The 20,038-nt window shown below is 36.7% G+C and overlaps 1 protein-coding gene across 1 annotated transcript in view; it reads right to left on the bottom strand.

Moving 5' to 3' along the window:
- LOC117322142 (divergent protein kinase domain 1B-like) overlaps positions 1-20,038 on the bottom strand; it is a 29,359-nt gene that overhangs the window by 8,683 nt on the left and 638 nt on the right. Inside the window, exons 2-3 of the mRNA XM_033876908.1 lie at positions 18,918-19,030; positions 7,614-7,754 (exon numbers count right to left, since the gene is read on the bottom strand). Coding sequence (XP_033732799.1) covers positions 7,614-7,754; positions 18,918-19,028 — 252 coding nt within the window. The 5' untranslated portion in view covers positions 19,029-19,030. The remainder of the gene's footprint in view (positions 1-7,613; positions 7,755-18,917; positions 19,031-20,038) is intronic.

Below are 20,038 nucleotides of genomic sequence, written 5' to 3'. Positions count from 1 at the left end.
TTGTAACCCACCACTCTAAATCATTCACCAGTTTGTAACCCTCCACTCTAAATCATTCACCAGTTTGTAACCACCACTCTAAAATCATTCACCAGTTTGTAACCCACCACTCTAAATCATTCACCAGTTTGTAAACCCACCACTCCCACTCTAAATCACTCACCAGTTTGTAACCCTTGTAACCCACCACTCTAAATCATTCACCAGTTTGTAACCCACCACTCTAAATCATTCACCAGTTTGTAACCCTCCACTCTAAATCACTCACCAGTTTGTAACCCACCACTCTAAATCACTCACCAGTTTGTAACCCACCCCTCTAAATCACTCACCAGTTTGTAACCCACCACTCTAAATCACTCACCAGTTTGTAACCCTTGTAACCCACCACTCTAAATCATTCACCAGTTTGTAACCCACCCACTCTAAATCACTCACCAGTTTGTAACCAACCTATCTAAATCACTCACCAGTTTGTAACCCACCACTCTAAATAATTCACCAGTTTGTAACCCACCACTCTAAATCACTCACCAGTTTGTAACCCTTGTAACCCACCACTCTAAATCACTCACCAGTTTTGTAACCCACCACTCTAAATCATTCACCAGTTTGTAACCCACCACTCTAAATCACTCACCAGTTTGTAATCAACCTATCTAAATCACTCACCAGTTTGTAACCCACCACTCTAAATCACTCACCAGTTTGTAACCCACCACTCTAAATAATTCACCAGTTTGTAACTCACCACTCTAAATCATTCACCAGTTTGTAACCCACCACTCTAAATCACTCACCAGTTTGTAACCCTCCACTCTAAATCACTCATCAGTTTGTAACCCACCACTCTAAATCATTCACCAGTTTGTGACTTACCACTCTAAATCATTCACCAGTTTGTAACCCACCACTCTAAATCACTCATCAGTTTGTAACCCACCACTCTAAATCATTCATCAGTTTGTAACCCTTGTAACCCACCACTCTAAATCATTCATCAGTTTGTAACCCTTGTAACCCACCACTCTAAATCATTCACCAGTTTGTGACTTACCACTCTAAATCATTCACCAGTTTGTAACCCACCACTCTAAATCACTCATCAGTTTGTAACCCACCACTCTAAATCACTCATCAGTTTGTAACCCACCACTCTAAATCATTCACCAGTTTGTAACCCTTGTAACCCACCACTCTAAATCATCCACCAGTTTGTTACCCACCACTCTAAATCATTCATCAGTTTGTAACCCTCCACTCTAAATCACTCACCAGTTTGTAACCCTTGTAACCCACCACTCTAAATCATTCACCAGTTTGTAACCCACCACTCTAAATCATTCACCAGTTTGTAACCCACCACTCTAAATCACTCACCAGTTTGTAACCCTTGTAACCCACCACTCTAAATCATTCACCAGTTTGTAACCCACCACTCTAAATCATTCACCAGTTTGTAACCCTTGTAACCCACCACTCTAAATCATCCACCAGTTTGTTACCCACCACTCTAAATCATTCATCAGTTTGTAACCCTCCACTCTAAATCACTCACCAGTTTGTAACCCTTGTAACCCACCACTCTAAATCATTCACCAGTTTGTAACCCACCACTCTAAATCATTCACCAGTTTGTAACCCACCACTCTAAATCACTCACCAGTTTGTAACCCACCACTCTAAATCATTCACCAGTTTGTAACCCACCACTCTAAATCACTCACCAGTTTGTAACCCACCACTCTAAATCACTCACCAGTCTGTAACCCTCCACTCTAAATCATTCATCAGTTTGTAACCCTCCACTCTAAATCACTCACCAGTTTGTAACCCTTGTAACCCACCACTCTAAATCATTCACCAGTTTGTAACCCACCACTCTAAATCATTCACCAGTTTGTAACCCACCACTCTAAATCATTCATCAGTTTGTAACCCACCACTCTAAATCACTCACCAGTTTGTAACCCTTGTAACCCACCACTCTAAATCATTCACCAGTTTGTAACCCACCACTCTAAATCATTCATCAGTTTGTAACCCTCCACTCTAAATCACTCACCAGTTTGTGAGCCACCACTCTAAATCACTCACCAGTTTGTAACCATTGTAACCCACCACTCTAAATCATTCACCAGTTTGTAACCCACCACTCTAAATCATTCATCAGTTTGTAACCCTCCACTCTAAATCACTCACCAGTTTGTAACCCACCACTCTAAATCACTCACCAGTTTGTGACTTACCACTCTAAATCATTCACCAGTTTGTAACCCACCACTCTAAATCACTCACCAGTTTGTAACCCTTGTAACCCACCACTCTAAATCACTCATCAGTTTGTAACCCACCACTCTAAATCACTCACCAGTTTGTAACCCACCACTCTAAATCACTCACCAGTTTGTAACCCTTGTAACCCACCACTCTAAATCATTCACCAGTTTGTAACCCACCACTCTAAATCATTCATCAGTTTGTAACCCTCCACTCTAAATCACTCACCAGTTTGTAACCCACCACTCTAAATCACTCACCAGTTTGTAACCCACCCCTCTAAATCACTCACCAGTTTGTAACCCACCACTCTAAATCACTCACCAGTTTGTAACCCACCACTCTAAATCATTCACCAGTTTGTAACCCACCACTCTAAATCACTCACCAGTTTGTAACCAACCTATCTAAATCACTCACCAGTTTGTAACCCACCACTCTAAATAATTCACCAGTTTGTAACCCACCACTCTAAATCACTCACCAGTTTGTAACCCTTGTAACCCACCACTCTAAATCACTCACCAGTTTGTAACCCACCACTCTAAATCATTCACCAGTTTGTAACCCACCACTCTAAATCACTCACCAGTTTGTAATCAACCTATCTAAATCACTCACCAGTTTGTAACCCACCACTCTAAATCACTCACCAGTTTGTAACCCACCACTCTAAATAATTCACCAGTTGGTAACTCACCACTCTAAATCATTCACCAGTTTGTAACCCACCACTCTAAATCACTCACCAGTTTGTAACCCTCCACTCTAAATCACTCATCAGTTTGTAACCCACCACTCTAAATCATTCACCAGTTTGTGACTTACCACTCTAAATCATTCACCAGTTTGTAACCCACCACTCTAAATCACTCATCAGTTTGTAACCCACCACTCTAAATCATTCATCAGTTTGTAACCCTTGTAACCCACCACTCTAAATCATTCATCAGTTTGTAACCCTTGTAACCCACCACTCTAAATCATTCACCAGTTTGTGACTTACCACTCTAAATCATTCACCAGTTTGTAACCCACCACTCTAAATCACTCATCAGTTTGTAACCCACCACTCTAAATCACTCATCAGTTTGTAACCCACCACTCTAAATCATTCACCAGTTTGTAACCCTTGTAACCCACCACTCTAAATCATCCACCAGTTTGTTACCCACCACTCTAAATCATTCATCAGTTTGTAACCCTCCACTCTAAATCACTCACCAGTTTGTAACCCTTGTAACCCACCACTCTAAATCATTCACCAGTTTGTAACCCACCACTCTAAATCATTCACCAGTTTGTAACCCACCACTCTAAATCACTCACCAGTTTGTAACCCTTGTAACCCACCACTCTAAATCATTCACCAGTTTGTAACCCACCACTCTAAATCATTCACCAGTTTGTAACCCACCACTCTAAATCATTCACCAGTTTGTAACCCACCACTCTAAATCACTCACCAGTTTGTAACCCACCACTCTAAATCATTCACCAGTTTGTAACCCACCACTCTAAATCACTCACCAGTTTGTAACCCACCACTCTAAATCACTCACCAGTCTGTAACCCTCCACTCTAAATCATTCATCAGTTTGTAACCCTCCACTCTAAATCACTCACCAGTTTGTAACCCTTGTAACCCACCACTCTAAATCATTCACCAGTTTGTAACCCACCACTCTAAATCATTCACCAGTTTGTAACCCACCACTCTAAATCATTCATCAGTTTGTAACCCACCACTCTAAATCACTCACCAGTTTGTAACCCTTGTAACCCACCACTCTAAATCATTCACCAGTTTGTAACCCACCACTCTAAATCATTCATCAGTTTGTAACCCTCCACTCTAAATCACTCACCAGTTTGTGAGCCACCACTCTAAATCACTCACCAGTTTGTAACCATTGTAACCCACCACTCTAAATCATTCACCAGTTTGTAACCCACCACTCTAAATCATTCATCAGTTTGTAACCCTCCACTCTAAATCACTCACCAGTTTGTAACCCACCACTCTAAATCACTCACCAGTTTGTGACTTACCACTCTAAATCATTCACCAGTTTGTAACCCACCACTCTAAATCACTCACCAGTTTGTAACCCTTGTAACCCACCACTCTAAATCACTCATCAGTTTGTAACCCACCACTCTAAATCACTCACCAGTTTGTAACCCTCCACTCTAAATCATTCATCAGTTTGTGACTTACCACTCTAAATCATTCACCAGTTTGTAACCCACCACTCTAAATCACTCATCAGTTTGTAACCCACCACTCTAAATCATTCATCAGTTTGTAACCCTCCACTCTAAATCACTCACCAGTTTGTAACCCTTGTAACCCACCACTCTAAATCATTCATCAGTTTGTGACTTACCACTCTAAATCACTCATCAGTTTGTAACCCACCACTCTAAATCATTCATCAGTTTGTAACCCTCCACTCTAAATCACTCACCAGTTTGTAACCCTTGTAACCCACCACTCTAAATCACTCACCAGTTTGTAACCCTTGTAACCCACCACTCTAAATCATTCATCAGTTTGTAACCCACCACTCTAAATCATTCACCAGTTTGTAACCCACCACTCTAAATCATTCACCAGTTTGTAACCCACCACTCTAAATCACTCACCAGTTTGTAACCCTTGTAACCCACCACTCTAAATCATTCACCAGTTTGTAACCCACCACTCCAAATCATTCATCAGTTTGTAACCCTCCACTCTAAATCACTCACCAGTTTGTAACCAACCACTCTAAATCACTCACCAGTTTGTAACCCACCACTCTAAATCACTCACCAGTTTGTAACCATTGTAACCCACCACTCTAAATCAATCACCAGTTTGTAACCCACCACTCTAAATCACTCACCAGTTTGTAACCCACCACTCTAAATCATTCACCAGTTTGTAACCCACCACTCTAAATCACTCATCAGTTTGTAACCCACCACTCTAAATCATTCACCAGTTTGTAACCCACCACTCTAAATCACTCATCAGTTTGTAACCCACCACTCTAAATCATTCATCAGTTTGTAACCCACCACTCTAAATCATTCACCAGTTTGTAACCCACCACTCTAAATCATTCATCAGTTTGTAACCCACCACTCTAAATCATTCACCAGTTTGTAACCCACCACTCTAAATCATTCACCAGTTTGTAACCCACCACTCTAAATCACTCACCAGTTTGTAACCCTTGTAACCCACCACTCTAAATCATTCACCAGTTTGTAACCCACCACTCTAAATCATTCATCAGTTTGTAACCCTCCACTCTAAATCACTCACCAGTTTGTAACCCACCACTCTAAATCACTCACCAGTTTGTAACCCACCACTCTAAATCACTCACCAGTTTGTAACCCACCACTCTAAATCATTCACCAGTTTGTAACCCACCACTCTAAATCACTCACCAGTTTGTAACCAACCTATCTAAATCACTCACCAGTTTGTAACCCACCACTCTAAATAATTCACCAGTTTGTAACCCACCACTCTAAATCACTCACCAGTTTGTAACCCTTGTAACCCACCACTCTAAATCACTCACCAGTTTGTAACCCACCACTCTAAATCATTCACCAGTTTGTAACCCACCACTCTAAATCACTCACCAGTTTGTAACCAACCTATCTAAATCACTCACCAGTTTGTAACCCACCACTCTAAATCACTCACCAGTTTGTAACCCACCACTCTAAATAATTCACCAGTTTGTAACTCACCACTCTAAATCATTCACCAGTTTGTAACCCACCACTCTAAATCACTCACCAGTTTGTAACCCTCCACTCTAAATCACTCATCAGTTTGTAACCCACCACTCTAAATCATTCACCAGTTTGTGACTTACCACTCTAAATCATTCACCAGTTTGTAACCCACCACTCTAAATCACTCCTCAGTTTGTAACCCACCACTCTAAATCATTCATCAGTTTGTAACCCTTGTAACCCACCACTCTAAATCATTCATCAGTTTGTAACCCTTGTAACCCACCACTCTAAATCATTCACCAGTTTGTGACTTACCACTCTAAATCATTCACCAGTTTGTAACCCACCACTCTAAATCACTCATCAGTTTGTAACCCACCACTCTAAATCACTCATCAGTTTGTAACCCACCACTCTAAATCATTCACCAGTTTGTAACCCTTGTAACCCACCACTCTAAATCACTCACCAGTTTGTAACCCACCACTCTAAATCACTCACCAGTTTGTAACCCACCACTCTAAATCACTCACCAGTTTGTAACCCTTGTAACCCACCACTCTAAATCACTCACCAGTTTGTAACCCTCCACTCTAAATCACTCACCAGTTTGTAACCCACCACTCTAAATCACTCACCAGTTTGTAACCCACCACTCTAAATCATTCACCAGTTTGTAACCCACCACTCTAAATCACTCACCAGTTTGTAACCCACCACTCTAAATCACTCACCAGTTTGTAACCCACCACTCTAAATCACTCACCAGTTTGTAACCCACCACTCTAAATCACTCACCAGTTTGTAACCCACCACTCTAAATCACTCACCAGTTTGTAACCCACCACTCTAAATCATTCATCAGTTTGTAACTCTCCACTCTAAATCACTCACCAGTTTGTAACCCACCACTCTAAATCACTCACCAGTTTGTAACCCTCCACTCTAAATCATTCACCAGTTTGTAACCAACCTTTCAAAATCACTCACCAGTTTGTAACCCTCCACTCTAAATCACTAACCAGTTTGTAACCAACCTATCAAAATCACTCACCAGTTTGTAACCCACCACTCTAAATCACTCACCAGTTTGTAACCAACCTATCTAAATCACTCACCAGTTTGTAACCCACCACTCTGTGCTATTGTGACTCACCCGTTGATGTGCTACAGTATTGTGACTCACCAGTTGATGTGCTATTATGACTCATCAGTTGTTGTGCTATTGTTACTCACCAGTTGTTGTGCTATTATGACTCACCATCTGTTGTGCTATTATGACTCACCAGTTGTTGTGCTATTATGACTCACCAGTTGTGCTATTATGACTCACAAGTTGTGCTATTATGACTCGCAAGTACTAGTTGTTGTTCTACTATGACTCACCAGTTGTTGTTCTACTATGACTCACCAGTTGTTGTGCTATTATGACTCACCAGTTGTTGTGCTATTATGACTTACCAGTTGTTGTGCTATTATGACTCACCAGTTGTTGTGCTATTATGACTCACCAGTTGTTGTGCTATTATGACTCACCAGTTGTTGTGCTATTATGACTCACCAGTTGTTGTGCTATTATGACTCACCAGTTGTTGTATAGCAGTAGTGGTCTCACAGGGATCCTTCAGCACATACCACAAACTAAGGATAAACAGGAATACAAGGAGGAAAAAACCAACCAACAATTTCCACAGGTCCCGCTCACACACCCATACTACTGCTGTCAGCTGAAAGGAAACATATAAACTATTATTTAATATCCCACTCATTTCGGTGTGTATTTTCCAAGGATTTAGCTTGGTTTCTGTTATTGGGCCCTGCCCCTCCATTCCAAGGGGAATAACATCTTCCCTTCATACAACACTGGATCTCACTTGCCAAGTCCCCTGACCAATTTTCATCAAAATACATCATATGACCCTGAATATGACACTTGATCTTGATTTCTGGTAAGATGATTTGTTGCTTAATAACAACCAAGGTTCTTAAATCAAAGTACTGATTAAAGTGACTGATATTGATTTAGGAATTAATTGCAAACTAGAACACTGACACGTCAGAAAGGGCCCCGCTATGTGTCTGACCCTTCAGGGTAAATGTAATAATTATTGTCAGTGTTTTTCCTGCCTATATAACTGGGTGCGCCAAACGACCCCATTCTCAATGCGTTTTAGCCTGATTTTTTCCCAAAATCAACTCGAAAATTCCCAATAATTTCAACCAATCAGAAACCTCCATTTGTTACCATGGCAACAGACGGTTTCATAAGTGGTACCATTGTGTTTGGCTTCCCTAAAAACCACTATGTACCAATTTTCACCGAAATCGAACAATATAGAAATTTCAACCAATCAGAAACCTCCATTTGTTACCATGGCAACAGACGGTTTTGTAAGTGGTACCAATTTTCACCGAAATCCTTCAACTCTTGTCAATAATTTGGCGCAAAAGAAAAAAACAGACAGACGGACGGACAATCAGACAGACAACCTGATTACTATAGGGCACCACATCTTCGATACGGGGCCCTTATAAACCAGGTTATTTATTAAACAAAATTACAGTTAACCTGGTTATTGCTACAAATTAAAATCAATCAGGTTATAAGATTAACCAGGTTATAAGTACAAACTTCAATGGGAAATTTATATAATTAACCAGGTTATTAGTACAAACTACAATAAGTTATATAATATTATATTCAACTTAGGTTATTAGTATAGGAGCAGTTGATGGTGATATCACGTCGGAAAACTAAGTAAGCACAAACATTTCATGTTATTAGATGATTTGTGCTGAATAAAGCCTTTTGAATAATGATAGGATTACATTCCTTTTCTAAAAAAAAAGTAAATGACAATTTTAGACCTTTTAAATCCTTCAAACGAATTTAAATTGTTGAAGCAATCAAAGTTTCCAATTGAGAACAAGATCATTCATTGATAAGAAAATGTCAAAATTGTTTTGACTGCTAAAATCCAAAAGGGTCGATTACCTGGCATTTTGAAGCCGACCCAGGATGACCTTGACCGTTGACCTTTGAACTTGTGACCTTGAACTATGAGTTTGATCATTCTGTCAGTTAACTCTTGGTTTATTTCTTGACAACTTTGCATAATCGAATAGTGAACAGTTAATCAAAGTACTGAAAGTACTGTAGGAGGCGTTAGTCAGATGTAAAAGGAGATATTTGAAATAAAGCAAGAATACAAATTAAACTGATATCAACATGACTAAACATTTCCACTTAAATGTGTCAAACCAACCGGACATAATGGTTTTCACAGTCCTGATGAATGTAATGGTTTAGACTGTTCCGATGTACATCGTACATTGTACAGTTTTAACCATCTGAAAAGTTGCAAACCTACTTCTAAAAGAAGTTAAACATTTCTTATTTCAATCAAACCTTTACTTAAAAAGTCAAACATTTTAAATTTTTTCAAATCAACGTCTACTTAGGTACATGTCATTAACATTCATACTTTAAACCATCTTTTATACTTAAGTAGTTCAAAATTTGCATTTATGCGTTTAAAACAAACTTATATTTTATAGGCCTGGGTATTAGAAATGACGAAACAATAAGATATGCATTTCGATAAGTTAAGCAATACACGATATGTATTGAAAATACAGGGAGTGTCTGCTACTTTTTTGTTGAAAGTGTACAATGTCTTTCAATATCTTGTAAACAAAATTGTTTATTCCTTTCTATTTTGATCTTAGAATAATATCAAAATTAGATTGACAGCTTTTAAAAGTTATTACACTTTTTTTTAACAAAGACCTCATTTTTAAGGACAATTATTTCAAAATTAGATATCAATTCCATCTATTTTAATAGATCCAATGTCAATATTAACAATAAACTGTGATTTGTTGCTTTTTAATTTACCACCAAGATGTAGATAATAGCCTAGTAGCTATAGGTACTGTATATAAATATACAGCGTTTTACATGCAAAATATTGAAGAAAACTTTCATATTTGATATCAATTCAATACGATTGTATAAGTCCCTTGGGGTGGGGAAAGAACCCTGGGCCTATTTTTACATCAGGATTGTGTAAAAATGTCAATTTAGCGAAATTGACCTATTTTGGTCCCATCCTTCAGCCCCCGGGAGGTTAACCCCAACATTCGTACAATTTTGAATACCCACCCCATAACCATGCTACCATACAAATGTAGGTTTTATACCAAATTGTGCAATTAATCCATGAAATGAAATTGACTTTGGGTACAACCCCATAGGGATTGATACCACACCAATGTGAGTTATATCCATAACTTAGTTTCAGAGAAACCAATTGACCCCTTTTGACCCTGCCCCCCGGGGATCAACCCCACCATTTTTACAATTTTGAATCCCTACCCAAAAGGATGCTACCAGTCAAGTATGAGCTATATCGATTGCTTAGTTTCAAAGAAGAAGTTATTTATGTCAATTGAGCCATATTGACCCCTTTTGAGCCAACAATTGAATTGCAGTTTAAGGATAATTTTTGATTTTGGCAAGAAAACATTCTTTAAAGGGCATGTCTGCATCATTTTTAATAATTTGCCCTTGAAACTTCGCACACACCTTCATAAGAGCCGGTTCTTTAAAATGTGAATGAAGGTCAAGGTCAGAGAGATAAACTCAATATTTGTAGCCAGTTACACATGTTACATGTATCTGTTTGCCAAATATCCAGCCTTCATGTGTATGTGCAGTTTTGGGTCATTTTTTCATTTTGGTAGGAATTTCTTTTTAAAAGTGCCATATCTGCGTCATTTTGATTATTTGACCTTGATACATTGCACACACCTTTAAAAGGGCCGATTCTTTAAAATGTGACCCAAATTAATAATTTTGAAAGAACTTTGAATTTTCTTCATCATTTGACCCCCGTGACCTTAAATGAAGGTCAAGGTCAAATATAAGTATAACATTTGTAGCCAGCCATACGTTATCGATGCGCCAAACATCAAGCCTGAATTCATGTGTATATTATAGATAAAAGAGCAGAAACCTTTATTCTGCAATTTTGGATTATTTTTTAATTTTGGCTGGAGAAAATAGCTTTATGATTCTTTTCCAAGTGCCATATCTTTCTGCCATATTTTTATCTGATGACAATAAAATATGCACATTCTTTTTCAGTGGACTATGTTCGTTCATATGAAATGAAAAAAATAATCAATATAAGATTTTTATTTTTGACATTCGAACCCATAACAAGTCGTTGGCCTTGACATTCTCTGACAATATATCATTGAGAAAAGTTTGCCCTAACCACGTGCTAACCAATTTCCAATGAAAATGAAACAAATTATGCTAAAATATGTGTGATGAGTTTCCTATATAAACTATAGTAAAATGTATCCTCTCCCCAGGGAGAATGCGACACATAGAGGGCCATGAAATTAACAATTTTGATAAAACAGCTTAAGAACCTTTTGTACACCATTCTGCGATATCTTGGTCTTAAGAAGAAGACCGACGCATGACGACAGATCAAATTATAATGGTGTATATTATGAGCTGAATGTCAAAGGATTGTAAACTCTGTACAAATTGTATCATATTATCAGGCAGTCAGCCTAAATGTATGTTTCATATCTACCATATTAGAAGTTTGATGTTTTGTACGATATATATATATATACTTAATTTTTACACATACATTAAAGGAGTTAGCTACTTTCATAAATTAAGATGTTTTTTCTAGAGTTTACTAGGCCGGATGAAATATGATCATGAGCAATCAGTATGGTCAATATGAGATTTGATAAAATGCCTCTCGTAGTCAACCACTCATGATCACTCAACTTCTTTTTGTAGGAGTCAATATTATATGTAGGAGAATTAAACTCTTGCGATGTCTGTTGCACACAAGTACAAAGAAATACATTATCACTTAAGCCGAAAAAATTCACACTTAAGTAGCAATAACACATAATAGTCAAAAACCCAATATATGTGATCAGTGATAAGAAACAGTACTTATAAGCATTTTTGGCAATTTATCCTGAAACAGCTATATAGCCTTCCATATTTGACATCCCACAGATTGTTGCTTGTGTATATATAGTTTTAAAGGTCAACATTTTAAAAAACCTAAATGGTTATACATGAATTCATAATAAATAGAATTATTGACAAAAAAGTTTCATTTATTTTCACACTTTCTGGAGACCAATAAGGAGATTGATGATCATTTTAAGGGATTTGTTCGTGACATGAAAATCAAACATTTTTAATTAAATTTCAAAAGCAAATATAGATTTATTTTGAAAGTTATGAGGAATATTGATATTTGAGAAAGTCTTATATTATATGGATTTGATATATCGATTGCCAATAGATATACATGTATTTATCATTTTTCATGAAAACAACAAAAAGTTATATTACATGAAAACATTTGAAAAGGTTGAATCGTGAGCTGAATAATATATATATAAGACAAGCTGGTTCAATAATAATTTAGCATTTTCATATATATTACGAGTGCGAGTAGCTACTGCAGTAAACCTTATCACAAAAGCCCAGATTATGTATATTGTCTCTGTCGGGGAAGGTACAGCACAAATGACCACCACGACAGATATGTGCCAGTTTTCTTAGTTTTAAAAAATAAACGATCGAATTCCATCACGCCATCACCGATCACGTTAGGTCTACCGATTCATAGATTTGAAACACAGGGACTTCGATCAGTTATCGCAGTAATCCGAAGGGTTCTGGTGTTGATATCGCTGATTAAAGTCTGCATATAGTATATAGGAAGATCGTCAGAAAATTCGGACTATAATCGCAGTAGATATTGTGATTTTGTGGTCTGGCCAGGCTTGAACAACTTATCGTAAACAGTTTCGTCCTAAATAAACAAACGCTTATTTCAGTGGGTCAACAAACAGATTTAAACTTTGTAAGCAACTTGCCTTTAATTCATGTTGATAGATATTAATTTCTAGCGACAAACATCACACTTTGATGCTTCGTGTGAAGCCCGTGTCCACGTGCCTCCATTTTGACAGAGTGCTCGCTCACGAAAACAGACGGAACACGTGATCGCTAAATATCGGACCAAATCTCATAAAATCTCGTGAACAAACTACCAAGTTTTAAACAAAAGAAATGTTGTTAGCCAAAACCTGGAGGGTATTATGAAAATCGGGAATTTGTTTGCGCTTGGTTGTTATGCCGTCTTTATTCCTAGTAGTGGTAAAGAAGTGTCCTCTGTAAGGTAACGTCAGAATCTCGCAGTTATCTCCCTTCAAACAGTATTTTCGATATAGATTTGCAAAAATCGATGCAGGTGTAGATATTTACAAGACATTATTCTTATTGTTTATTCAAAATAGTTCCTGAAATGTTCACAACATTATAAGCATAGTTAATACATTTCTGTGCACATCTACTTTGAATGACGGACTACAATGACGTGCCTCATTAATAGTATAAGCGAATCATTACCCCTAGTTATAGAAATTACCACCAGAGGTCTCAAATTCCGGGCTTCCGCCGAAGAGAAATTTATACTGAATATACCTTTTTTCATGTAATAGCACTTTATTTGTAGTCTTGATAGTTTTCATAAATGTATATATAGTTCAACTACATCATATATGAACCGAAAGAAACTACAAAATGAACTGTGAAAGGAAATATAACGAAAATGAAAGTGAGAGATTGTGACGTCACAACTCGTAGGTGATTGTAATATGGCAGGCGTAAACGCCTCCATAAAAACAACAAAGATCCAGTATTTTCATGTTAATGTTAAAATCCAATATGGCCGCCTAACAGCCATTTTGAATCCGATTTGCATGAAATACTACACATCTGATCTAGGATGCATGAGGAATCATCAGTTCGAATTTGATACAAATCCTTTATTTCCTTCAATCATTTTTGTGCAGAAGAAAAAAAGCGGACAGACGGACGGATGGACAGACGGACGGAGGGACGGACGGACAGATGGACAGACGGACGGACGGACAACCTGATTACTATAGGGCACCCGCATCTCTCGATGCGGGGCCCTAATAATTTGAAATGTTTGGAGCTGTTCTGATATGATTGTACACATGTTTCTGTAAGTGCTATAATTGGAAGTATGTTGATCTATCTTGGATGGATAAAAATATAATAAGTCTTCCTTTTTTCGGGAAGGTATAATCAGTTATTATACAGTAGGGACCTTATTGATGCCAACTTCTAATATGTACTAAATTTAGGCTAGTTCCATCGTTAGTTAGGCATATTTTAACTTAATATGATGAAACATGCATAAAGAATTACTAAAAACCAAAACAAGAGCTGCTAATCAAGACTTGAATTAGGAATGTATCGTATTGAAACTGTACTCATGCATGTATGGCACTTCAAAAAAAGAACTTGAGTCCTTTTGTTCAGGAATCATTTGATGTTAATTAATCTTTATATGAGAAGATATACTCCTGGTATAATTATTGTAAACAATGTGATAAAAGGATAACAACCAGATAGAGACTGTATCTTCATCGAAAAATTCAGTTAACAGGAAAAACAACACTTCAAGCTTCGTTTTCAACTTCAAACCTGATCACAAAGATTACAGAAGTCAATCCGAGGGGATGACACATTCCCTATTTATTGTCCCTTTCCAATGTTGATCATACAATCATACTGAACCACATAGTTCAGCATTGCAATTGTACAAATCACAGGTTTATGTGGAGAGAACATTTTTGGGGATGTTATAAGATTCCATAACTGTACGCTAATTTGTGAAGCATTCCATATATATATCTATATATATTCGTGTATTAACATATTATATAACATAGTAACACAAATGACGAAGGAAGACAACTTTTGACTCGTGCCCTGACCGGGCCTCGAACTCAAGATCTACGGCACCAAATCGCCTTGCCAGAAATACCCGCAGCTTATACCGCTGCACCACATCGGTGTTCTTAAAAAGAACATTTCAATGGTGCAGTGGTGGTCGGCCCGATACCCTGGCATGATCATTGTGGAAGTCGTCTATAAGATGATATGAATACCTGGATCGCAATGTATTTACATACATGGATACGAATTGTACATATATTATAAATATTTCTCTCGGTACAACTACGACAGGAAATTCAAGTCTATATCTATACGTGTATTTACATATATATCAAAATTGGAATGATACAGAGGAGATTTGCAAGTTTTAGTTCACCTTCGGTCATGTGAGGTTTATGTAAAATGTCATATTCAATTAGTAATTTTGAAAATATATTTATGAAGCTCTATTCTGTACTTTCTACCATGATAGAATAATCAAATTAAAAAAAATGGGTTGGGGGAACAGACTTGAACTGACTTGGAAATTACCAAAATGGAGAAAATTAGTGCTTAAATAGGCATTATTTTCAGAGAATGGACACAATTATATGTTCTCCAATGTCCAAATGTATCATATGTAAAATATTAGGGGTTTATATATGACCGAGAAGTATTTTAAATTAATTTTTTAATCATTCGCGATTCACGGCCTGATTGCCGTCATAGTTGAATTACCAAAATGGACCCGAAATCAATATTTTTAAAAGAGACTGATCTATGACTTGAATATTTCATAAAAATAATTTAATACATCGTTTATTCCCTTCATTCAGATCGCACACCGCATAATTTGTGAAGTCAAATAGAAATATATGAACAATTTTGTTATTGATTTATTGTTCACACAAGTAAGCATTAGATGTAGGCAATAAGTATACGTACCGCTATCTACAGGCATGACTTTGAGTACATATATATTTACATACTAATTCAATTTTAGAATTGTATTTGAAATCTTGTGACAGCACGGCACAAATAGTCATCTGAACATTTGTTGTATATTGAAAAAATATCTAAGGAAACTATTAACTCATTGCCTTGACTTCAATTTTCATTGATTACTCCGTGTTTGAAGTATGGAGTAGTGAGAATTTCAAGTCTTGATCATGACTTGATGAAAATTTAAAATTTACAAATTATTAAAATGAATTTGTTTAAGAAATAACACAAGTTCCACAGCAATATTATATAGAGAATCAATCACAATATTTCAGAAGTTATAAAACTACAAATAACAATAAACCTGAATATCAAATTAAGTGAATATCATATTTATAAGTATTTTTGCATTTGTTTTTAGATAATCCGGATTTCCGTTTTCCGGCTCTTTTTTTTTACTCACGCCTTATGCCAAAATAGAGAGGATTTAGAAAATTCAAACACTTCAAGGTCATTTAAAACCCTCATCTTTTAGAAATTTCTAAGTTGTATATCAAAGAATAATATCTAGGGTCCATTCTCTTCAAAAACGGACAATTTAAGGTGGAATTAACACCGTTTTAGTAGTTCGTCACAATTGAAAATTTAGACGTTAATTCGGTATTTTGCAAATTATTTCAAAATACTTCCAGGTAAATGAATAAAAAATGTTTTTCATATGACCTCTATAAACACCAAAGATTACTGTATTGGGTTCACTCTCTCGTAAAAAATCGATTTCGGGTCCACTATCAGCCATTTCAGTAATTCAACTCTGACGACAATCGGGCTGGAATCGCGAATGATTAAAAAATCAATTTAAAATACTTCTCGGTCAAAAAAACCCCTAATATTTTACATATGATACAGTTGGGCATTAAAGAACATATATTTGGGTAAATTCTCTGAAAATAATGTCAATTTAAGCCCTATTTTTCTTCGTTTCGTTATTTCCAAGTCCGTTTCAGTAAATACCCAAACCGCTCGTCTGTTCGTATATTCTCGTCTTTACAGAAATAAAAACAAGCTACACAATTGTTCATTTCAAACATGACTACAACTGCCAACCACACGTATTCATAAATGTTGATATCCTTTAAATATTTCTATAGTAATCTGTCACTTCGGTTGTAAACCCCATGCCAAAGTCATGCAAGATCCGCCAATCAAATTGGTTTAACATTTGATTTCCTTAATCTTGCAGTTACCTCCCTTACAACAGTAATACGTTCTAAGTATCGGCTACAACAAGCAACCACGTGCATATAACAACAAGAAATTATCATTTGTATTTGATTTATTGGTCGTTTTCGTCAAAGGAAAATGGTATTTGGAAATGGGTGGCAACGTTAACGCTGTGACTAGTCAACTTGACCACAAATACCACCTAACTTTAATTGTAAGCCTGTACACAGTATTATCTCCCAAACACGTAGCCTATGTATGATACAATGTATCGTCTCGAATGCTGTTTTTGATAGATGTCTTTCTCTAAATTACAGAAATACACATCTAGTTGATAATTATGTAACATTCTAGTAAATATATTTTACACATTCAAGTAAAATTGTGGACATATTTGTAGACCTACCGTATTTGACCTAATAAGGGTGCCTGCCCTAATAAGGGTGCCCCTACCTTTTTTCAAGGAAATAAATCTTTGACTGAGTGTCAAAATGGTATTCAAAAGTAACAATTCATGTGAAAAGTTTTGCTACTTTATGTGCTCAATTTTCTTCAGCAAATTAAGTAACTGGAACACAAGTTTTCGCCACATTTAATGATTTTGTCTATTAATATTCCTACAGATGACATGTCAGTGCAAAGACCACCCAAAACTAAACACACATACAAATAATAACTTACCATCTTTATTTGAAGATAAAGTAAAAGACTTCATTCTTGTTGATAAATAACTTTTGTTCAGAACAGAAAGCTAGTAAAAGACATTGTAAAACCATTTCCACAGCCTTGGGTATTCTGCTATAAGGTATAGTCTGTTTCATAAAACTTCAGAATAACTAATCTTAATAAGGGCACCCCACTGTCAATTACCCAGTGTATGAAAGTATATATGAAAATTCCTTAGACAATTGGTCTACAGAAAATTGAAATCCCATAGCCCAAGTCAAATACATATTGTTGAAATAGCATAACTATGTCACGCAAACGCTTGGATCCTCCAGTTCATACTCACTCAAATGTTTGAAGCCAATAATGTGCTGTTCTCAGTGAAAACACCTCAGTTGTAAGTTCTGATTTCATATGATCGTTTGTCAGAAAATATTGGAATGTTGTTTACATGAATTGTAATTATAATGTATGTCAGGACTCGAAACTTTACATAGCCAATCGGGCCAACACTTAGACATTTTACATAGACCGGCCAGGTTTCTATAGCCTCGGGCCATCGGACCACCTTTACTTTCGAACACTGATTTCCCGCGCCCTGCGCCCTTATTGGGTCAAATACGGTATGTTATAATGTCAGCCATTTTGGAATGAACATGGAAGGGCAAAAATATCAAAACATCCGGAGACGAATGCGCCTGTGCAATCATTGTTTACCTAAATATATTGACCTGGAGTTGATTCACAAAGTTCAGGTTCATTTAGTCTTCACATTTCGCTAGCGTTATGCATTTCTGAAATCGTATGCATCTTGGAAAACATCTACTGAATACGTTTCAACATTTTCGGTAAAACTACAAAATTTATTCATATTCCAGCACACTACTGGTCAAATATCACATCTCTCAGCCACTTGGTTATTGAAAAAGTTGTTAAAGATTTTATCATATTTGACTCCTGTGACCTTGAATATAGGTCAAGGTCATTCATATGAAAAAACTTGGTAGCCATTCATCCCAGCATGCTACTGGTCTAATATCATATCCATGTGCATGTGCATCTTGGTTATTGAAAACATATTAACCCCTGTGACCTTGAAAGAAAATTAAGGTTGTTCATCCCAGCATGCTGCAGCTGGGCTTCTTGGTTCTTTGAATGGAAATACTGACAGAAGACAAACAGTTGAACAACGGATTCTGCACCATGACATGAACTCACTCGCAGGTGAGCTAATAAACAAGATTGTTACCAGTTTGCTGAAGTAATAGGATATCCGCTGCCACCAGTCTGATGGCCTACACCCAAACTTGATTAGGCATTTAGTCCTCCGTAGGCATGCAGGCCTCAGCAAAATCCTCATTCCTGCAATATACAGAGTGATATACAACTATCAGGCTTTAAGCAAAAGTAATATGTTACAGGACTATGACCATACTGATAAAACAAGATGACAACACCCTTAATTACATAACCAGTCAGTAATCCAGTGAATTCATACATGTAATATTTTTCATGTGACTAGTGTAATACGCCCTTGGGCATTTTAAATTGGCTGCATCAGTCAGAAATTGATGTTAAAATATGGACAATTATATTATGCAATGATTGAAAATGACATCCTACATATTTAGACTTTAAAACTAGTATAACAAAAGGCCCACTACACACAACCCACAAAGGCACACTCTATAATTCTACAGAAGGATTTTATTTCAAAATTGCTTCATGTTAAAAGTCATAGTTTGTATTTACATGTATACATTGCACTTCACTGTTTGAATACTGCCTGGTATAATCATCATTATCAGTTTCAACTTCCTATTTCACAACAGGAAGTATTCCTATAAGAGATCATACACTGGTAGGCCTATAGTTATTGGTTGAAGTTATAGTACTAAGAAAATTCTGCTTCATTTATTTTTGCATTAAGAATGAAGATAATAGATGTCATTTTTCGATTTAACAGGCAATCACTGACAGATTGATGTTTTATCTGATTTATGCCTGGAGATATAAGTTATTGTTATGTAATTATGCATTTGACACTCACTGGATTTACTGCTTGATTTATGATAAGGAAGTCTTAACATGATATTGTTCAACACGAAACTTGCCTAGGTCATCAATTAAGATCTCTTATATAAAAACATATCATATCAACATAATTTACAAGTTCAGTAATATAAACAACATATTAAGCTATGTAGATCTTTTATTATAATGTTGATAACAAATTATGTTGTTTTGAATGCTGGAAGAAAACAATGTGCCAATGGAAACAGGCTACAGCTAACTAACCAAACAGACATAATCCCCTGCCACTGTCGTTGCTGTGTATCAGAAACCCATTTTCTGATTGACAGAAATATA

This window comes from Pecten maximus, chromosome 2 (assembly GCF_902652985.1).
Source record: "Pecten maximus chromosome 2, xPecMax1.1, whole genome shotgun sequence".
In the NCBI taxonomy this organism is placed as follows: Eukaryota; Metazoa; Mollusca; class Bivalvia; order Pectinida; family Pectinidae; genus Pecten; species Pecten maximus.
The sequence above is the reverse complement of the archived record's forward strand: the minus strand, read 5'-3'. Positions and strand labels throughout refer to the sequence as shown.